This window comes from Furipterus horrens, unplaced genomic scaffold, assembly GCF_987537825.1.
Source record: "Furipterus horrens unplaced genomic scaffold, mFurHor1.1.pri manual_scaffold_6, whole genome shotgun sequence".
Taxonomy (NCBI): Eukaryota; Metazoa; Chordata; class Mammalia; order Chiroptera; family Furipteridae; genus Furipterus; species Furipterus horrens.
Window position 1 is genome coordinate 91,892,539 of NW_028327176.1, and position 17,261 is coordinate 91,909,799.

Below are 17,261 nucleotides of genomic sequence, written 5' to 3' on the forward strand. Positions count from 1 at the left end.
ACCTGTCCCTCCTGCCTTTTTAAAACATGTGACTGTGCTTTCTGCTGGCCTGCCACTGCTGCCGCCGTCACTACACCACGTCCTCTCCGTCCTGGCTCTGCCCCTCCTACCTGTCTGGATGAGTATTTCTTCTTTATATCTTTGTTTGCTGGACTTCCATGCAGTTTGATTTTCTGGAACTTCTGGTTGTTTCTAGTTTTGAGGTAGCTGTATTCCTTCTTAGTTGTGGAGGGAGATGCAGCATCTCTGTCTACGCCTCCATCTTGGCCAGAAGTCTAAATCCTCCTATATTATTCTTGACATCCCCCTGTTTATTTTGTAGCAACCAGTTATGCTTCTTAATCCCTGCACCATTTCTCCTCCTTCCCCCTCCCAGGTGGTACCCCTCCAAATGATCCCCATACCTATAATTCTGTTCCTATTCTGGTTTGCTTAGTTGGATTTTCTCTTTTAGAGTCAGTTGTTGATAGTTGTGAATTTGTTGTCATTTTAGTGTTCATAGTTTTGATCTTCTTTTTCTTAAGTAAGTCCCTTTGACATTTCATATAATAATGGCTTGGTGATGATGAACTCCTTTAGCTTTACTTTGTCTGGGAAGCACTTCATCTGCCCTTCCATTCTAAATAATAGCTGTGCTGGATAGAGTAGTCTTGGTTGTAGGTCCTTGCTTTTCATCACCTTGAATACTTCTTCCCAGTCCCTTCTTGCCTGAAAAGTTTCTTCTAAGAAATCAGCTGATAGTCTTATAGGCACCCCTTTGTAGGTAACTCACTGCTTTGCTCTTGCTGCTTTTAAGATTCTCTCTCTATCTTGAACCTAGGCATAATCATTGTGAGTTGTCTTGGTGTGGTCCTCTTTGTGTCTAGCTTGTTTGAGACTCTCTGTGCTTCCTGGACTTGTATGTCTATTTCCTTTGCCAAATTAGGGAAGTTTACCTTCATTATTTTTTTCACGTAAGTTTTCAATTTCTTGATCTTCTCCTTCTGGCAAACATATAATTCAGATGTTGGCATGTTTAAAATTGTGCTAGAGGTTCCTAAGCCTCTCCTCGTTTTTCTCAATTCTTGTTTCCTCATTTTGTACTGGTTGACTGTTTATTTCTTCCGTTTGTTCCAAATCATTGATTTGAACCCTGGATTCCTTTCCTTTACATTGGTTTCATGTGGGTTTTCCTTCGTTTCACTTAGCATAGCCTTCATTTCTTCCCTTGGGCGTTTGCCCTACTCAAGCATATCTGTCAAGCCTGTGAGCATCTTTATCACCAGTGTTTTGAACTCTGTGTCTGTTGGCTATCTCCTCATCTGTTAGATTGGCTATATCCTTGTCACTTAGTTCTCCCACTGGAACCTTAATCTGTTCCCTCTTTTGGGCCATATTTCTTTGTCCCCTCATCTGGACAGGCTCTTGTGTTTGTCTGCCTCTGTATCTTAGGAAGAGCTGTTGCACCTGTTAATTGCAAGAGCTGGAGCCTTACCTATTCGTCAGTGCAGGGTGACCTGTTTTACCACGTTGTGGCACCAAATGTGAGGGAGGGGTCTGAGGGGGAACAATGCCATTTGCTCAGCACTTGCCCCTTTTCCAGGCACTTCACCCACTTCCCATATGGGACTGGCACCACTCTAGCTGTTGCCCCGGCCATGGTTCCCAGAATGGGTGGGTCTGCAGATGTTCTAGGACCACGGGGGCCCTCCAAACAAATGGACTCTGCTGAGAGACCAGCAGTTTCTTCTGGCACCCCAAGCCCCTACTGGTTTTCATAGATAGAAGCAATGGGCCTTTATTTCCCCTGGCACTGGAACCATGAGTTTTATGGTCTGGTCTGGGGCTAGGATCAGTCCCCAGGTGTCCCTCCCTACTTTTTAAAATGTATGACTGCACTTTCTGCCAGCCAGCCAAAACCCCTGTTCCTGCCACTGCCACAGCCTCCACACCACATCCTCTCCACACCGGCTCCACCCCTCCTACCTGTCTGGATGAGTATTTCTTCTTTATACCTTTGTATGTTGGACTTCCATGCAGCTCGATTTCCTGGAACTTCTGGTTGTCTCCAGCTTTGAGATAGTTGTATTCCTTCTAAGTTGTGGAGGGAGACGTAGCGTGTCTACCGATGCCTCCATGTTGGCCGGAAGTCCCGTATTCAGCTACTTTGAATCAGATGTTTCCTGATGTCTGTAACATCTTTTTACAACCAGTCCTGTCTGTTTGCTTCCAACTTCATTCCCTCCCTTGCTCTTGGAGTCTAGAACTCCAAAAACTACAGTTCCCAAGCTTGCCAGCTTGGTTTTCAGTGAAGTTCTGCCAATAGAAGAAAGTGGCAAGAGAGTGAAAGATGGGAGAAGGAGAAAAAACATTTTATCTGCTTCTGGTGGTACTGCAGGCAGCACAGCAGCACATGACTATGGGCTCCAGCGTCCCTGTTCAGACAGCACGGTTTCGCAGTGCCAGCAGTAGTGACTGTTTCCAGAGCATTAGCCATGCAGAGTCCCTGTGCTTATGCTGCCTACTTTGGTTGGCCTATATCAATTACTAACAAGAACCTAGAACATAAAAGCCACCAGTCTTCATGCATACATGCTGGCAGACACAGTGGTAACACTTAATGGCCTAGCACTGATACTGGAAGCTTCTTCCTGTTCTCTGAAAGGGTTAAAAGACCTTGAATTTTGAGCCCAGAGCTCTATGCTCTCATTACTACCTCTTAAGCAGAGGTAGAGCCAATGATAATGATGGAGAGGAACTTATGAGAGTTTATGTTTTCCGGAAGAACTAGAAGACCTTAAGAAGGGAAAACAGACTCATGTAATGATAAATTGCACAGGCGAACATCAGCGTAAAGTGCTTATTGCTCCCCCAAGTCTCTATAAAAGCATATTCTCTATTCATCTACAAGACTCATAAGAAAAGCTATTTTTAAAAAAGAAATGTAAATGGCCCTTAAACATATGAGAAGACGTTCAATTTCTCTCATAAGAGAAATGCAGTTAAACCTCACTGAGATACCACTTTTTACCTATCTAACTGGCAAAAATCCAGAATTTGACAATATATGCCACTGGCAAGGCTGTGGGGAAACAGTCATTATCATACACTGCCGATGAGAATTTTAAAGGGGTACAGTCCTTATGGAGGTGAATTTAGCAATATCTAGCAAAATTATCCTTGCATTTACTCTCTGATCATGAAACTCTCTTCTTGGGATCACAAAGATGTATTAGGAAAAATAGGAAATGACTTATGCACAAGGCAACAGCATGATTTGCAATAGCAGAAGACTGAAAACAACCCAAATGGCTCATCAATAGATAACTGATTGAATAAGCTGCAGTATATCTACACCGATGAATACCATGCAGCTATAAAAATGAATCAATAATACCTTTCTATAAAGCTAGCTCTAGTGTTAAGTAAAAAAAAGTAAGGTGAAGAAAGAAAGTATGTATAGCATATAGTATGCTACCAATGTTGGGGTGGATACAAAATTTAAGTTATATTTACTTATTTTCCATTGTTAAAAAAAGGAGGACAATCAAAAAAACTAAAGGGAAAAAGATTACCTACAGGAGTAGGGGGGACAGGAATATAAGCTTGATTTCTCTAAATACAGCTTTTTCATAACTTTGATTTAGAAACCATGTATATATTTTATAGTTATAAAAGAAAAAGCATTTTGAAGCAACCACTAAATATTGAAAGTGAATTGAAACAAATGAATCAAACTATACACTGAAATAGTGGCATGATAACACAGACTTATTTTAAGTGACTTTAAAGCTCAGTAATTTTACTATACATCTCTAGTGGGTATACCCTAAAGGCGCAAAAACTAATTGCAAAAGTCTTAAACTATTTTTTTCAGTAATCATATGGTACATGGTTGTATAGGTACTGTAATTTGAGACTATTTGATATATACTGGGTGCAAAGCCAATAAATTATTGTGCTGTATCACCGGTTACCAAGATTTTCAACATGAAAAAAGGGAAATGAAAGATCAAAAGGTGAAACTGCAAGTGATTAAAGATGTCCAATTTGTTAAATCCCATAAATTCAAAATAATATGTACTCCCCTTCCAAAAAAAAATCCACAGAAAAACCTCATTGATCAACTTCAGAAGATGCTGGGTAACTACCTCTTCACTTTGAAAACTGTGAAATAAAAAGAAAGACTATAATGTTTATCCTTCTCTTCATGGGCAAAGAGCATCTCAGGATAACCAAATGAGAACTTAGAAAAAATTTTCTCTTTCTAGCTACTAAATGCAGAAGGCATGACAGAATTAGCTGTTAACTATTTTGCAATTTTGAATAGATGTGACTAAATACCCAAAAGAGACAACCAAAGATTTTCTGTGTTTCTTGACAGACATCTATTCTACCACCTATAGGACATTCTTACAAAAATAAAAAATAAAAATAAAACTTGTATCAGATTAAGCCTCTACCAAGTTACAAGAAATACAACAGAGGAACATGTTAAACATTACCATGGGGATTTAACCAACAAAATCCTGGCTGTTAAAAATGCTACAGAATAAAAACCTAGTCTCTTCAACAAATAAATTGTAACTAAAGAGAGAGTAATTAGAAGAGGGGGGGAAACCTATAGATTTAAAGACATTTGAGAGTCATAACAGCTATTTATTGATGGTTTGGACTTTACCTGAATTCTGACTTAAACAACCTGTAAAAACACATAGAGTCATTCCAGACTTTCATTCATCCAATTAGGGGTATTTGAACACTGAATATTAAATACTCATTAAGAACTGATGTTCAATTTGGGGATATTATAATGATATTGCGATTATGGCTACAAAAAAGGAGTCCTTACTTTTAGAGATACATTTTGAAATATTTATGAATAAGACAATAAACTGTCTGGGATAGGCTTCAAAATACTCTTGATGGGGAGGCAGTAGATAGTATACAAATAAAACTAAATTGGCTGTGAGTTGATAATTCTTTAAGCTGGGTGGTGGGTACTAGTCTCTATCTGAACAATTAATAGGGTTTTCAAATAAGTGAATTTAAATATGAGATTAAATGCAAAGGAAGTTTTGGCAATAATTATGAAAAAGTGGAAGAAACTTGGCAAATGCCATGTGTGCACCACAAAGTAGAGTGCCAAGGCACTCATATCTATTCTAATTACCCCTTCCAGGCCTCACTGGTAAGATAGGTACAAGCACCACATAAACGCCTCCTAACAAAGACATCACAGGCGGACTCTCCCGGGCGAGCATATAACCCAGCATGATCCTGAAGCCCCCACCGCAGAACGGTGCAGATGAGGTAGGAGAATGCTGTGAGGAGGGCCTGACGCCCAGATGGGGTCATTGTGGTCAGAGTTCCCATGGACACAGGAATCCACCCGGTTCCCAAGCTTCCCCATGAATCTGTACAAGTGAAACAGCATGAAGAATGACACGCTGTCAACAAAAATGGGGAAAAAACCCTTTGGTAGGAGAAGACAACTAAAATCTTACAAAGCTAATCTAGTTTATTTTTATTTATGTTTTTCCTGGCATCATTATACATTTTAAGTAATAACATTAAAATTTGATTTTAAACACAAACATTTTTAAAGAACTTTTAAGGCCTATAAGGAGAGTAGTACTCTAATTCGAGTAACTCACACTGGGAAACAAAGACCAGGAACTGTGAAAGAAAACTCTGAATCCTGAAACAGCAAAGTAAGGTTTGATACCTTATTAGTTATTCACGATGACTTTAGTTTTACTCTTTTTTTCCCCCATGAAAACCTGGAGTTTATATCAGTGACTCTCAAGGGCAGAGTGCATATTCACAGGATGTAGGAAGAAGTAAGCAGTTGGTGTTACCATTTGAAAGTAACTCTGGTGGTTCTGACACCCACTGTGCCTGCATGGGAGAACCACTCCTTCCTCGGAGCTCCCTGTCGGGTAGCTGACTGGGGCCTGTGTGCAGCCAAAATGCACCCGAGATCATCAATGTGGAAAGCTGGCCATAACTATTTCAAACACCCCTTTAAACTAAGCAGATCTGCCACGTCAGATACAGGACTCACACACCTCCCTGCCTGCCAGCATGGGGGCCACTGTGAGCTGAGAAGATGGTCAGAGGAGGACCAGAGGGATCCCATGGCAGGCCATCTGCCCACATGTGCACCACACACCTGCCTACCACACCCCTGCTCCCATCTGGCTGACAGAGGATGACAGGCAGATGATTGCAATGTTCTCTGCATTCAGGCTTGTGAGCACCACAGAAAAGGGCTCAACAGAAAGTGTTTTGATCAGACACTGAAATCACTTCTTGCATCTCTGCAATCTTCTCTCATCCCCTGACATGCCTGAGACCATCATGGCTTCTGATAATGCTAACTGGTTCAGTGTGGACAAAACACGCAGAGAACTGCATCCCTCACTACAGGTAATCCTGAGTTTCATTCCTATAACGACCTCTCATGCCAGATGAGCTTGTTTCTTTGAAAATTAACATGTCCACAAACCTGTTCTTTCTCTAATAAAAACGGGGACCTTTTAAAAGTAGGTGGCACCTTCTATGTAGCACATTTAAAACGGCAGTGCACTGGGCTGAAATGAATAAACAAGTGCTACACATCTTATGATTATGAAAGTGGTCTTGTTTGTAAGATCTTTCCCAGTGAGACTCTCATAACTTTATCCACAGTGAGATCTATAGTCTATAAAAGGACCTGGGAGGACCTGTGCCCTCCCCACAACCCCCATCACCAATATTCCACAGAGCCCACAAAATTAAAAGCCTTGATAATATCAGGTAATGCTTCAGTACTGTTAAATTTCAAATTACTTGAAAGTCACAAAAATTTTTAACATTTATATTTAATATTAAAAATCACATCCATAACAAAATTAAAACCAAATTATTTATTTTAGTTGAGCTCTAAAATTTCTCTGTATGTTGGAATACTTTCTAATCCCACTACTTTATTAATATTACTCTCCTAAATTTCTGTAGGTAAAGGACTACATTTAGGGCACAGTATGTGTTAGGAAAATTCAGACTTATGACCAAAGAATTAGAAAATATTTGCAAGTTACACTTGTCTTCCCCATTCTAGTCATCACCATGTTTTTAGGACATCTATCACTATGTTATGTGTCCCAGCATGGACAGGACTTGAGAAAGAGAAGTTAAATGAGTCCCTTTATAAAGGCAAAGACTTTTATTTAGGTACACCAAGGCAGGACATCTTATCCCCCCAACCTGAACACAGAGTGCATGCTCAGAGAAGCTACACTAAAAGCACAGATTTAAGAATCTAATTAGTCAAACTATGATCCTTGCAAGAGCTGAGTAAAAACCTGTGGGCACAGGGAAAAGGGATAAAAAGGAAAAGCCACTCATGATATCTACAATGTCAAAACCTGGATGGATTGATTACACAGAATGCCAGACTAAATATTACCTAAAACTAAAACAAACACAAAATACAACAGAAAGCAATTGGACAAATAACTAAACCAAAACTAAAAACACCCTTTTGAAAGATCAGTCATGAAGTATTTCCTAAAAGGTAACTTGACTTTCACAATGACAATTCAGTTATTCTGGTCTTATTCAAATTATATGTAGGCATTTTCTTGAGGTGAACTTGGTTAAAGAGGGCAAATATGGACTGATGTGTCCATGAAAAGAAGATACAGTCACACCAAATCAAATCCAAAAATACCTGCACAGCCTTAGGAAGTATGAGAACTAGATCAATATTACATAGACTTCCCGATCTTACCTACTGTTAAACATAGAAAAGCCTTTGCTGTGAAAGGTTTTGCCCAACTATCACAAGTGTTCCCCACATACCAAATCTCAATGAATCACTAGAACGCTTTCAATTCTTAACTACCAGCAAAATATTTATATCTTTTAAGTTTACTGGAATTATTATTTTGACTATTTCTAAAAATATAAGCCCTCCCCTATGTCACTGAGCCATAAGACATTCAAATCCCCAGACTTCTTAGTCAAAGCTGATTGAGATGAGTTAAGATCAGTTAATGGAACGACAAAATATTTGAAGATGAAACATCTAAGTATATGTACAAAATGTAATTGTAATACTTACCTATCAGGCCCTTCTCGAGAGTGAAGGTTTTGTTTGTAAACATACATTCAAAAGCCACAATGTGAAAAATCTTGTTCACTGTGTTGTGAGTCCCAACTATTCGAATATACCTGGGGGTAAAAGGAAAAGAAAATTTGTTGAAGAAAATGAGCTTCCTTCACAACCACCCAAAAATAATAGAGTAAGATATATTACATAAAATACAATGAACCAGGGCATGGACTAAAGGAGAGTTTGAACTTGACTTCAGACCCTGCTCCTTAGGGCTAGCAAAATTAGGGATACCACTTTACAGAGAATCAAGTAGAACTTAGATTTGATCTACCTAGAAAATCAAACCAGGTACTGTTCAGCTCAAACCCTGAATGTCAGTACAATTACACGTCCATGAGACATTTACACTGGAGACCAACAGCTTCTATCTTCGCCTTGTGGTCAGGAATGTGCCTGTGCATAGGTGCACAAACACATGCAAAATCAAACGCTTTCCAACTCAGTGAAAGATTTCATCCATTGGAGACAAATATATGAAATCAATATTGCTTTCTTGTTTAAAAGACAAATCCACAGAAACCACTGGAAACGATTCACAGTTTCTTGTATTTTAATATTGCTCCCAAATCCTTGTTAGGAAGTTAACCCTTTATACTTACCCCAGCCCCCCCACTTGACTGCTGGGAAGCCTTCTCCTGACCAGAGGAAGTGATCTGCAGAGGTGACCCAGCCTGCTCTGGAGCCTCCCCCCCGCCACACGGATCTGGCATCTGCACACAGTGCAGAGTTTCACAGGGCTGGTCTTGAGCATCTTGGCCTGCTCCCCCTGTATCTCCCTGGAGGCTTCACCTCCAACAAATAAGCATTAACCTTGGAGTGACTTGCTTTTTTCATTCTCCAAAGGGACCTGACAGTTCACAGGTTAATGAACAGACAAACTCATTCTTTTGAGTGTCACACAAATCCACGGGGAATGTGACACATTCTTGTTGGAATTCAAAGGAAGAATCAGGAAAAATAACTAGATTAACCAATCTCCCAAATTATGAACTATGCACTCTGCAGGACGGGGCTTATTAAGCAAACAGATTTTAATCAGGAGATGACAGACTGGGCCAGGGTTCAGCAATATCCTCTCTACACCGTATAAAACAACCTCCAACTTAAATGATACAATATGACTTCTGAGTTCATCGTTGTTCACTAATTCGGTAATTTTCTTACATTTCTTATCACTCTAAGTTAACTGTATAACATAAATGCCAATTTAAAAAATTCACATTAAAGAGATTTGGAGGTTTTGTATCACGGGTATTTTCCCTCCTGTTTCTTCAAGTCCGGCTCTCACAGCATCCCCTGTGCACCTCATTTAGCCGTCTGCTCCTTAAGACGAGGGGATCACTCATCTTCATACGTAACATAAATGCTATCTCCTGGACTGTGTTCAGCACCCATCTCATTGCAGAGTTTAACACTTGTTTTTCCCGTGTGGAGAGTCAGGGCAACTGGTCCATCACCAGAGCCCTCTGGTGAAGCAGAAAGTTGGCCTTGATCTGTTCTCTTAAGCCCTCAAGGCAGACAGAAGGTACTGAGTTTACTAGGTTTGGGTGGGGTTCTTTCAAAATAAATTCTAGCCCTGACTGGTGTGGCTCAATGGGTTGAGAGTCGTCCTGCAAACTAAAAGGTTGTCGGTTCGATTCCTGGTCAGGGCACATGCCTGGGTTGTGGGTTTGGTCCCTGCTTCGGGACGTGCAAGAGTCCACTGATCAGTGTTTCTCTCACATACCGATGTTTCTCTCCCTCGCTTTCTCCCTCCCTGCCCCACTCTCTGAGAATAAATAAATAACATCTTTTAAAGAATTCTAAATGGTCTGAGTAGAACAGATTGTGTTGTTCTTTACTGTTGACAGTGACACTCTCTCTGGGCTTTCTGGAAGGGGAGGGCTGTGTTAAGCCTGGCACCTTGGCCTGAATCTAATTTTGTCATTTCCTTAAACCCACAGAAACTCAACCAGCATAGCATTTTCAACTGCTCATGACTGTGACAGCCTGAGTGCTTCTGTCTGCAACCTTGGAGGGAATGGAGGGAATGTGGTTTGGTGGAATTTGATCAGATCACTTTCCTGTTCCCTAGCTCGAGTCTCTACCAAGGAAGAGACAGCTCTCCTAATACTGTGTAGTGACTTATATAGGACCTTTCCTCATTGACAGTTCTTAAGGTTAATAGCCTGGCTGACTAGGGGATGCAGTAATGACCCCCCTCCCTTTCTTTCTTTTTAAAACATTATATGGAACCAAGATTTCCAAGTTTATATGATAGCCATTTCCCAAATTTTATCCCCCCTCGTTCCCCGATTATAAGAAACTGAAAATAAAAATTGTACTGGAATACATTTTACAGCCTTAATGATGGTGTTTGTGATGACAAAAAACATAATACATATGGTTGGAAAAGCACTGAGAGATGCCTCCAGATAAAAAGTTCCATATAAATGAAGATAATGTTATTTCTGCTGCATAATCTTGAGGTTGAATTACCAATTCACCATTGTATATCACACTTCTTGATTAGCCTGTTATATGTAATGCTCATAACAAGTTTAATTATTCTATTTCTACAATACTTTCTAAGTCTCCATAAAATTATAGCAAAATTTACAAAAATGGAATAAAGTCCCAATTCAAATACACATTTAAAAAATGGTAAGAAAGTCACAAGAAAGAAACCATGCTCCTTTTCTTTAGCAATGAATTGCTGAGCATAGAATTGTGTCCTTTACTGAAGATCTTGCCTAGAACTAGCAGATAGGCTTCAGATCATCCCCCAATTTTGGTACCAGGCAGGGCTGCCTGGGCTCTGCAGTGAGAACTTAGAGGCCCTGATCCATGAGCAGTGTCTAGAGGGAGAGGGAGGCAGCACAAATTTTCTTAATGGGGCTCACATGGGACCTCCCCAAGGCAGAAGAGAAATTATTACTGCCTGAGACAGTGAAAATCCAAGGGATGGGAATGGGAGGAGTCCCCTCTTCTTTACTTTTTTTTAAAAACAAAGCAAAACTTGCTCTGGGTCATATAACACTTAAGCAGGAGACGTACCTACTGCATTTTTTTTCCATCACAAAAGCTTTTGAATAAGAGGCAAAGTTTAAGATTAATTTTTTTTCCTTTCAACATTACCTCTCCAATGCACAGACTCCAATTTAACCTGATAATAAGGGCAGGGACAGCTAGTGACTTCATCAGTGTTCAGAAAGAATACTTTCGAAAAACAAAACAGCTATCCTTTGTTCTCTCTGAGGGCCTCAACAGCAGTGCAGACAGTTGGAAGATAATTAAAAGTTAAACAGTGCTAAGCCAGGCAGCTATGTGACAGATGTGCCATTTCTTGTGAGGAGGAATGCTGTCCACACGAGCCCTACTGTAACAGTCTGTTTCCAAAACTCTCCTTCCTTCCCTATGTTAGTTGTCTTCAAGTTACCGACAAGAACTGGATCCTGAACACAGTTCTGAACAGGATGTTTCAATGCAGAAGTTTCTGGGAGCTATAATATTGTGGCTGAAAACAGGTTTTGTCTTCTTCAATAAAATGAAATCTAAAACCTCCAAGGATAGCACTCTAAAATTAAAAAGCACTATAGAGTTTGGAAAAACATGCTTTGGAGTCTAAAAGAGCGCGGTTTGTAGCCCAGCCCCATCATTTAATCAGCTGTGTCACTTTGGGGGAAAATGCTTTAATCCTTTTTAAGCTTTAGTTTCCTTCTCTATAAAGTGAGGTCAGTAACACAGACCTTATAGGATATAAATGAGGTAAGTATGTAAAGTGTCTAATGGCAGTGCTTGGCAAAGCAGGATATCTTTAAATAAAAATTTAGAGAGTAGAGTGTTGGATACACAAGTTCTTGGCTTGAACTTTGAGAAAACTGGTTGTCTGGGAGACAGTGTCTAACTGTGGATGTTAAAATGGTGCACCGATAAGGAGGCAGGCCCGGGGCAGACTTCAAGAACCCAGATGGGGTCTCACCTTTCCTCTTAGGGCACCACAGCAAGGACACTAAGGGCCACAGTAAGAAGCTGCATCCCAAGTACAGATTACCTGGCTCTATTGTATTTTCTGCTCAAAGGCTCTAGTCTTTAGAAAAGCCTGTTTAAAATGCTCTAGACCTGACTCAGCTATGCCAGAGGAGGCAAGGGAAGAATCTTTTGCTCACATTTGGTCCAGCAATCCATACCCAACAGGAGAGTTTCTTTTCTGTACGAATCCTAGAAGTCTAAGAAAAACAGAATTTCCTAACAGTAGACATCATAATACTGTGACCTACAGGAATTTTGCTTCGGAGATTTAACTGTATTCCCTTCCTGCTCTGGGAAGGTACAAATTCCTATTCTTAACCTATGTCTCCAGAATTTCTTGTCAGGATGCTACCAGATTTAATTCCTAATTCATACACATTACATCCTTAACATACTAAAAAATAAATAAATAAGAGAGAGAGAAAACCAGCAACTTGCATATTCTTACTTTAAACCCCTTGGTATTTATTCTCTAATCTTTAGTTCTGGTGGAGTCCAAGCCTACTTATAGCAGGTTATACTACAAGATAAAACTGAACATAGTAAGAAATATTTAAATGAGCTCTCAAGGGATCAACTAAAGCCAAAATCCATCAGAATTCTATTCTTTGGTAAACAAAATTTTGTTCTCAAAGCGAACTTCATATCCTGGCGTTAAACAAAGACTCCTGAGAAAACTAGAGTTAGCCTAAGACTGGTGCACAAGGAGGGATCCTTAACATGCTGGCTCTCCCTCTGAGGTAGCCACAGAGAACTCTAACAAGAAAAACTGTTTTTAGCTGTGGCCAGATGCAGCTACAGCATTTCCTAGGGACTTGGGACCATGTGGAGTTTGCATTCACCATCTCTAAGATTTCCTATTTGACCTTTCCTTTCAAGGAGATATTAAGAATGTACATAAATAATTATCTAACCCCCAAAGCAGGTAATGTGTGCAGGTTTCCCAGTATAATACTTTCTAGTTCTGGATACAATGTTAGTGCTCTCATAATCAAACTACAGACTGAACGGGGAAGTGAATTCCAGTCTTGTTGCTAAGGCAGCAAGTGGAAAACAGTTTACTGCCAGAATGACGAAAAGCTTCTAGAAAAAGCATGTTGCAACAGAAAAGATTTGTTAGTCTTAGAAAACCTTCCCTCTGGCTGATCTGTGGAGCCATAGATTCTCGTCTACTGACTTCAGCAAAGGCCCCAACAGCATTTGTTTAGTTGGGAGAAGAAGAATTATTGAGAGGTTAAACACTGCGTCCAGAGTTAGCCTAAGCAGAGGCTGCTGTCTCAGAGAACAGCCCTGACGCTGTGGGACAGTTGGCCCTGCAGAGGGAGCAATCCTGTCCACCACCTCCCCTACTCAACCTCAAGGGCAAATCAAACAGGAGTCACCCGTGTTCCAGAGAAAACCGATGGTATGTACAATCAAGTATGCAGAGGGGATAAGATGGGTAAATAATTACTAACACATCAGAACCCAGTGCTACCATAATAGACAGTAATTCCAACTTTAGAGATAAATATCTAAGTGGTGTTTTTTATTTGGAAGAAATAAATGAATTTAAGAGTAATAGGCTTTTTTTTCCCCCATCACCAAATATACAGAACCTAAAACCTGCCATAAAAATATGCCTTCAACTTATGAAATTATATTTGGACTTCATATCACAAAAAGGATTTAATTATAATGTTTACATAAATCATATGAAAGTAATATAATGTATAAAATTTATGTAATTCATTCAAATCCTCTGCTTATATATTTACCCTTGTAGGTGTATTGGCTAAGTCCACTTTTAATTAAGATTTAATAAACACTTCCGGCCAAGGTGGAGGCCTAGACTGACATGCTCCATCTCCCTCCACAACTAAGAAGGTATACAACTACCACAAAATCAAAAATAACCAGAAGTTCCAGAAAATAAAGCTACATGGAAGTCCAACGTATGAAGTTATAAATAAGTGGTGCTCGTCCATATGGGTAGGAGGGGCGAAGCCAGGGTGGAGAGGTCAAGCTTTGCTGGTGGAGGCAGCTGCGGGATGGCAGTAAGCACAGACACCCGTATTTAAAGGGAGGCGAGAAACACATGGGGAGCACCCCTGGCTGCAGACCAAACCCGTCAGCTCGAGATTGCAACACTAGGGAAAGCAGACCCCCATTGCCTTGGACTGTGAGAGCCGGAGGGTGTGGGGCTGGAGGAGGAGGCTCCTGGTCTCTCAGTGGAGAGTGAACAGCAGGAACCCATCTTGGACCCCCACCCCTACAGAAAATGCCACAGTGTGGTGAGAAGGGTTGTCCCGTTATGAAGAGTGCACAGGGCTCCACCCCCTATAGTGTCGGAGGTGTGACAGCCCTGCCTGGGAAGCAAAGGTAAGCACAAAACTGTCAGGATGGCACAGATCATGACAGAGATGCCAGTGACGCAGCTGACCAGACAGCAAATATCTAATCTAATGGCTCAGCAGATAGAAAACCTTTCTGAGGCACAGTTCAGAGCTTTGGTTATAAAAATGCTTACAGAACTAACAGCAGATCTTAAACAAGATGGGGAAGGAATGAAGGCTAGTTCTGCTAAAATGAACAAAAACACATACGAAACTAGTGGTGAGAGAAAGAAAACCAGGGATCAAATCAACAAATAGGGACATAGGGAAGGAATAAACAGTTAACCAGTGCAGAAAGAGGAAATGAAAAGTGAGGAAAATGAGGAGAGGCTCATAAACCTATGTGACAGCTATAAGCGGGCCAACATCCGAATCACAGGGTTGCCAGAAGTGAAGAAGAAGAACTAGAAATTGAAAACTTATGTGAAAAATAACGAAGCAGAACTTCCCTAACTTGGGAATAGACTTACAGGTCCAGGAAGCACAGAGAGTTCCAAATAAACTGGACCCAGAGAGAACCACACCAACACACATTATAATCAAAATGTCAAGAATTAAGAATAAAGGGAGAATCTTAAATGCAGCAAGAGAGAAGAAGAGAATTATGTACAAAGGGGTCCCAATAAGACTTTCAGCTGATTTCTCAAAAGAAACTGCAGGCAAGAAGGGACTGGCAAGAAATATTCAAAGTAATGAAAAGCAAAAACCTACAACCATGATTACTCTATCCAGCGAGGCTGTCATTCAGAATAGAAGGGCAGAGAAAGTGCTTCCAGGACAAAGTAAAACTGAAGGAGTTCATCAGATCCAAACCACTGTTATATGAAATGTTAAAGGGACTTGTTTAGGAGAAAGAGAATCAAAACTATGAACATTAAAATGAAAACTGTATCACAACAGCCAACAACAGCTAGGGAACTGAAACAAAGGCAAACTAAGTAGGCAACGAGAGTGGGAAAAGAATTATAGGTATGGGGAACATATTGGGGGGAGGTCAGCAGGGAGGGGGAAGGGAGGAAAGGGAAGGGGATGGTACAGGAATTAAGAAGCATAGTAGGAGGGAGTGGAGTAGACAGGAAGATGTTGAGAAGAACTATATGCACAACCAATGGGCATGGACTAAGGGGAGGGCAACTGGAAGGGGGGTCACTGGGTGGAAGGGAACAACGGGAAAAGAAATTGGGACAACTGTCACAGCATAATCAATAAAGCATATTAAAAAAATTTAATAAACATATACAAGGTATAAAAAATTATGCTGATCACTGTGAGGAATGGACCCAAAATACAGGACATAAACCTTCATCTAGAGAATTTTATAGTGCAGTTTATAAGGGAAGACTGAAACACGTAGTGATGAGGAGGAAGACAAAAGAGCTCCTTACCTATTCACACATGGTAATGTAACCTTAAAACATGAGCAACATGAGCTTTAAAACAAACATTGCTAAAAGAGAGATACGCCCAACACACTCCCCACACACACACACAAACAAATGATGACTGACTCAGCCAACATATATTAACTGAGTATTTGCTGTGTGTCAGCTACTGTTGCGGGGCTCTGGGATATGGGATTGAACAATAAAGATCAAATCTCTTCCCCATGAAATTTACATTACAGGTTAGGAAACAGACAAGTTAAAAAAATCAAATAATTACCTACTGGTTAGTAGGTGATCTATTTAGCACAGAACTTTGTAGACCATCTTGCTAAACTGGAAAGATAACAGTTATGAAACCTGTCTCTGTAGGAATGAAAGAAGGTCAAACGAGAAGGCACAGTTTAGCTGCCTGAGAACATGGGTAAAGTGTAAATGAGTTTGGGGTGTAGACACTGTACACTCATTATAGATATTTAACAAGATATAAGCAAAAATCTAATTAAGTAGGCCTCTTAGGCTCTGGACAGAGGAACTGATTTGAATTTCATGGGAAGAAATGTCTTATTTATTTCATGGTTTAGTTTTCTTTTTATCTTTGCTGTTTTTTCAGATTGTAATTTTCAAGGGATTATAAAGAGACAAAATGGGAAGTGGAAGATATACAATAGAAAATAATAGAGAAAGGGATAGAGGGAAAGACAGAAAAAGACAGGGGGGATAAAGTAGGGGTGGGGGAGAGAGGGGGAGAGAGCGCATGAATATGGATATGAGTAAACCAATCCCTTCTCTCTCTCTCTCTGTTGTGTGCTAATGTGAACAAATCCCCATGTGGGAATACTGTTAACCAATTTTATTACTCAATAAAACATCTGAAACTAACACAAAGTATATTTTAAGAAATAGAACTAAATTACCAAAAGTTCAACATTTGCATTTTTTCATTAACTTTTCCCCTAGTCTGAGATTCTAGAAGGAGAGAAAATTTCACTAGTTTTATCTTTAAAATGGCTGCATTATCTTTTTCAGTTTATCCACTAGGCTGTGCATTTCCATAAATGCAGACAAATGAGTTTAATGAAATTGTGCACTAGAGAAAAAGCAGAAGAAAATTTAATTTGTTAGTTTCCCTATGAATCTGTAAGAACTCATTTGGTGACTATGACCTGTAACAAGCCTGCTTTAGGAACATGATGGGTAAGGAAAGTTTCTCTCTCTCTGTTCCCCTCTCTCTGATTATGATGGGTATAGAGCATTTACTGTAACTTAAAATTTTAAGGGCTGGAGGAGTCCCCCATTTTTTCCTTTTAGAGTGAAAGATTAAATAGAGAAGAGAGGCAAACAGAAGGA

The 17,261-nt window shown here is 40.1% G+C and overlaps 1 protein-coding gene across 1 annotated transcript in view; it reads right to left on the reverse strand.

Annotated features, from left to right (window-relative positions):
• Window positions 1–17,261, reverse strand: part of BTBD9 (BTB domain containing 9) — a 479,622-nt gene that overhangs the window by 151,550 nt on the left and 310,811 nt on the right. The window contains exon 7 of the mRNA XM_090280431.1: window positions 8,090–8,199. Within this exon, the coding sequence (XP_090136557.1) occupies window positions 8,090–8,199 (110 nt within the window). The remainder of the gene's footprint in view (window positions 1–8,089; window positions 8,200–17,261) is intronic.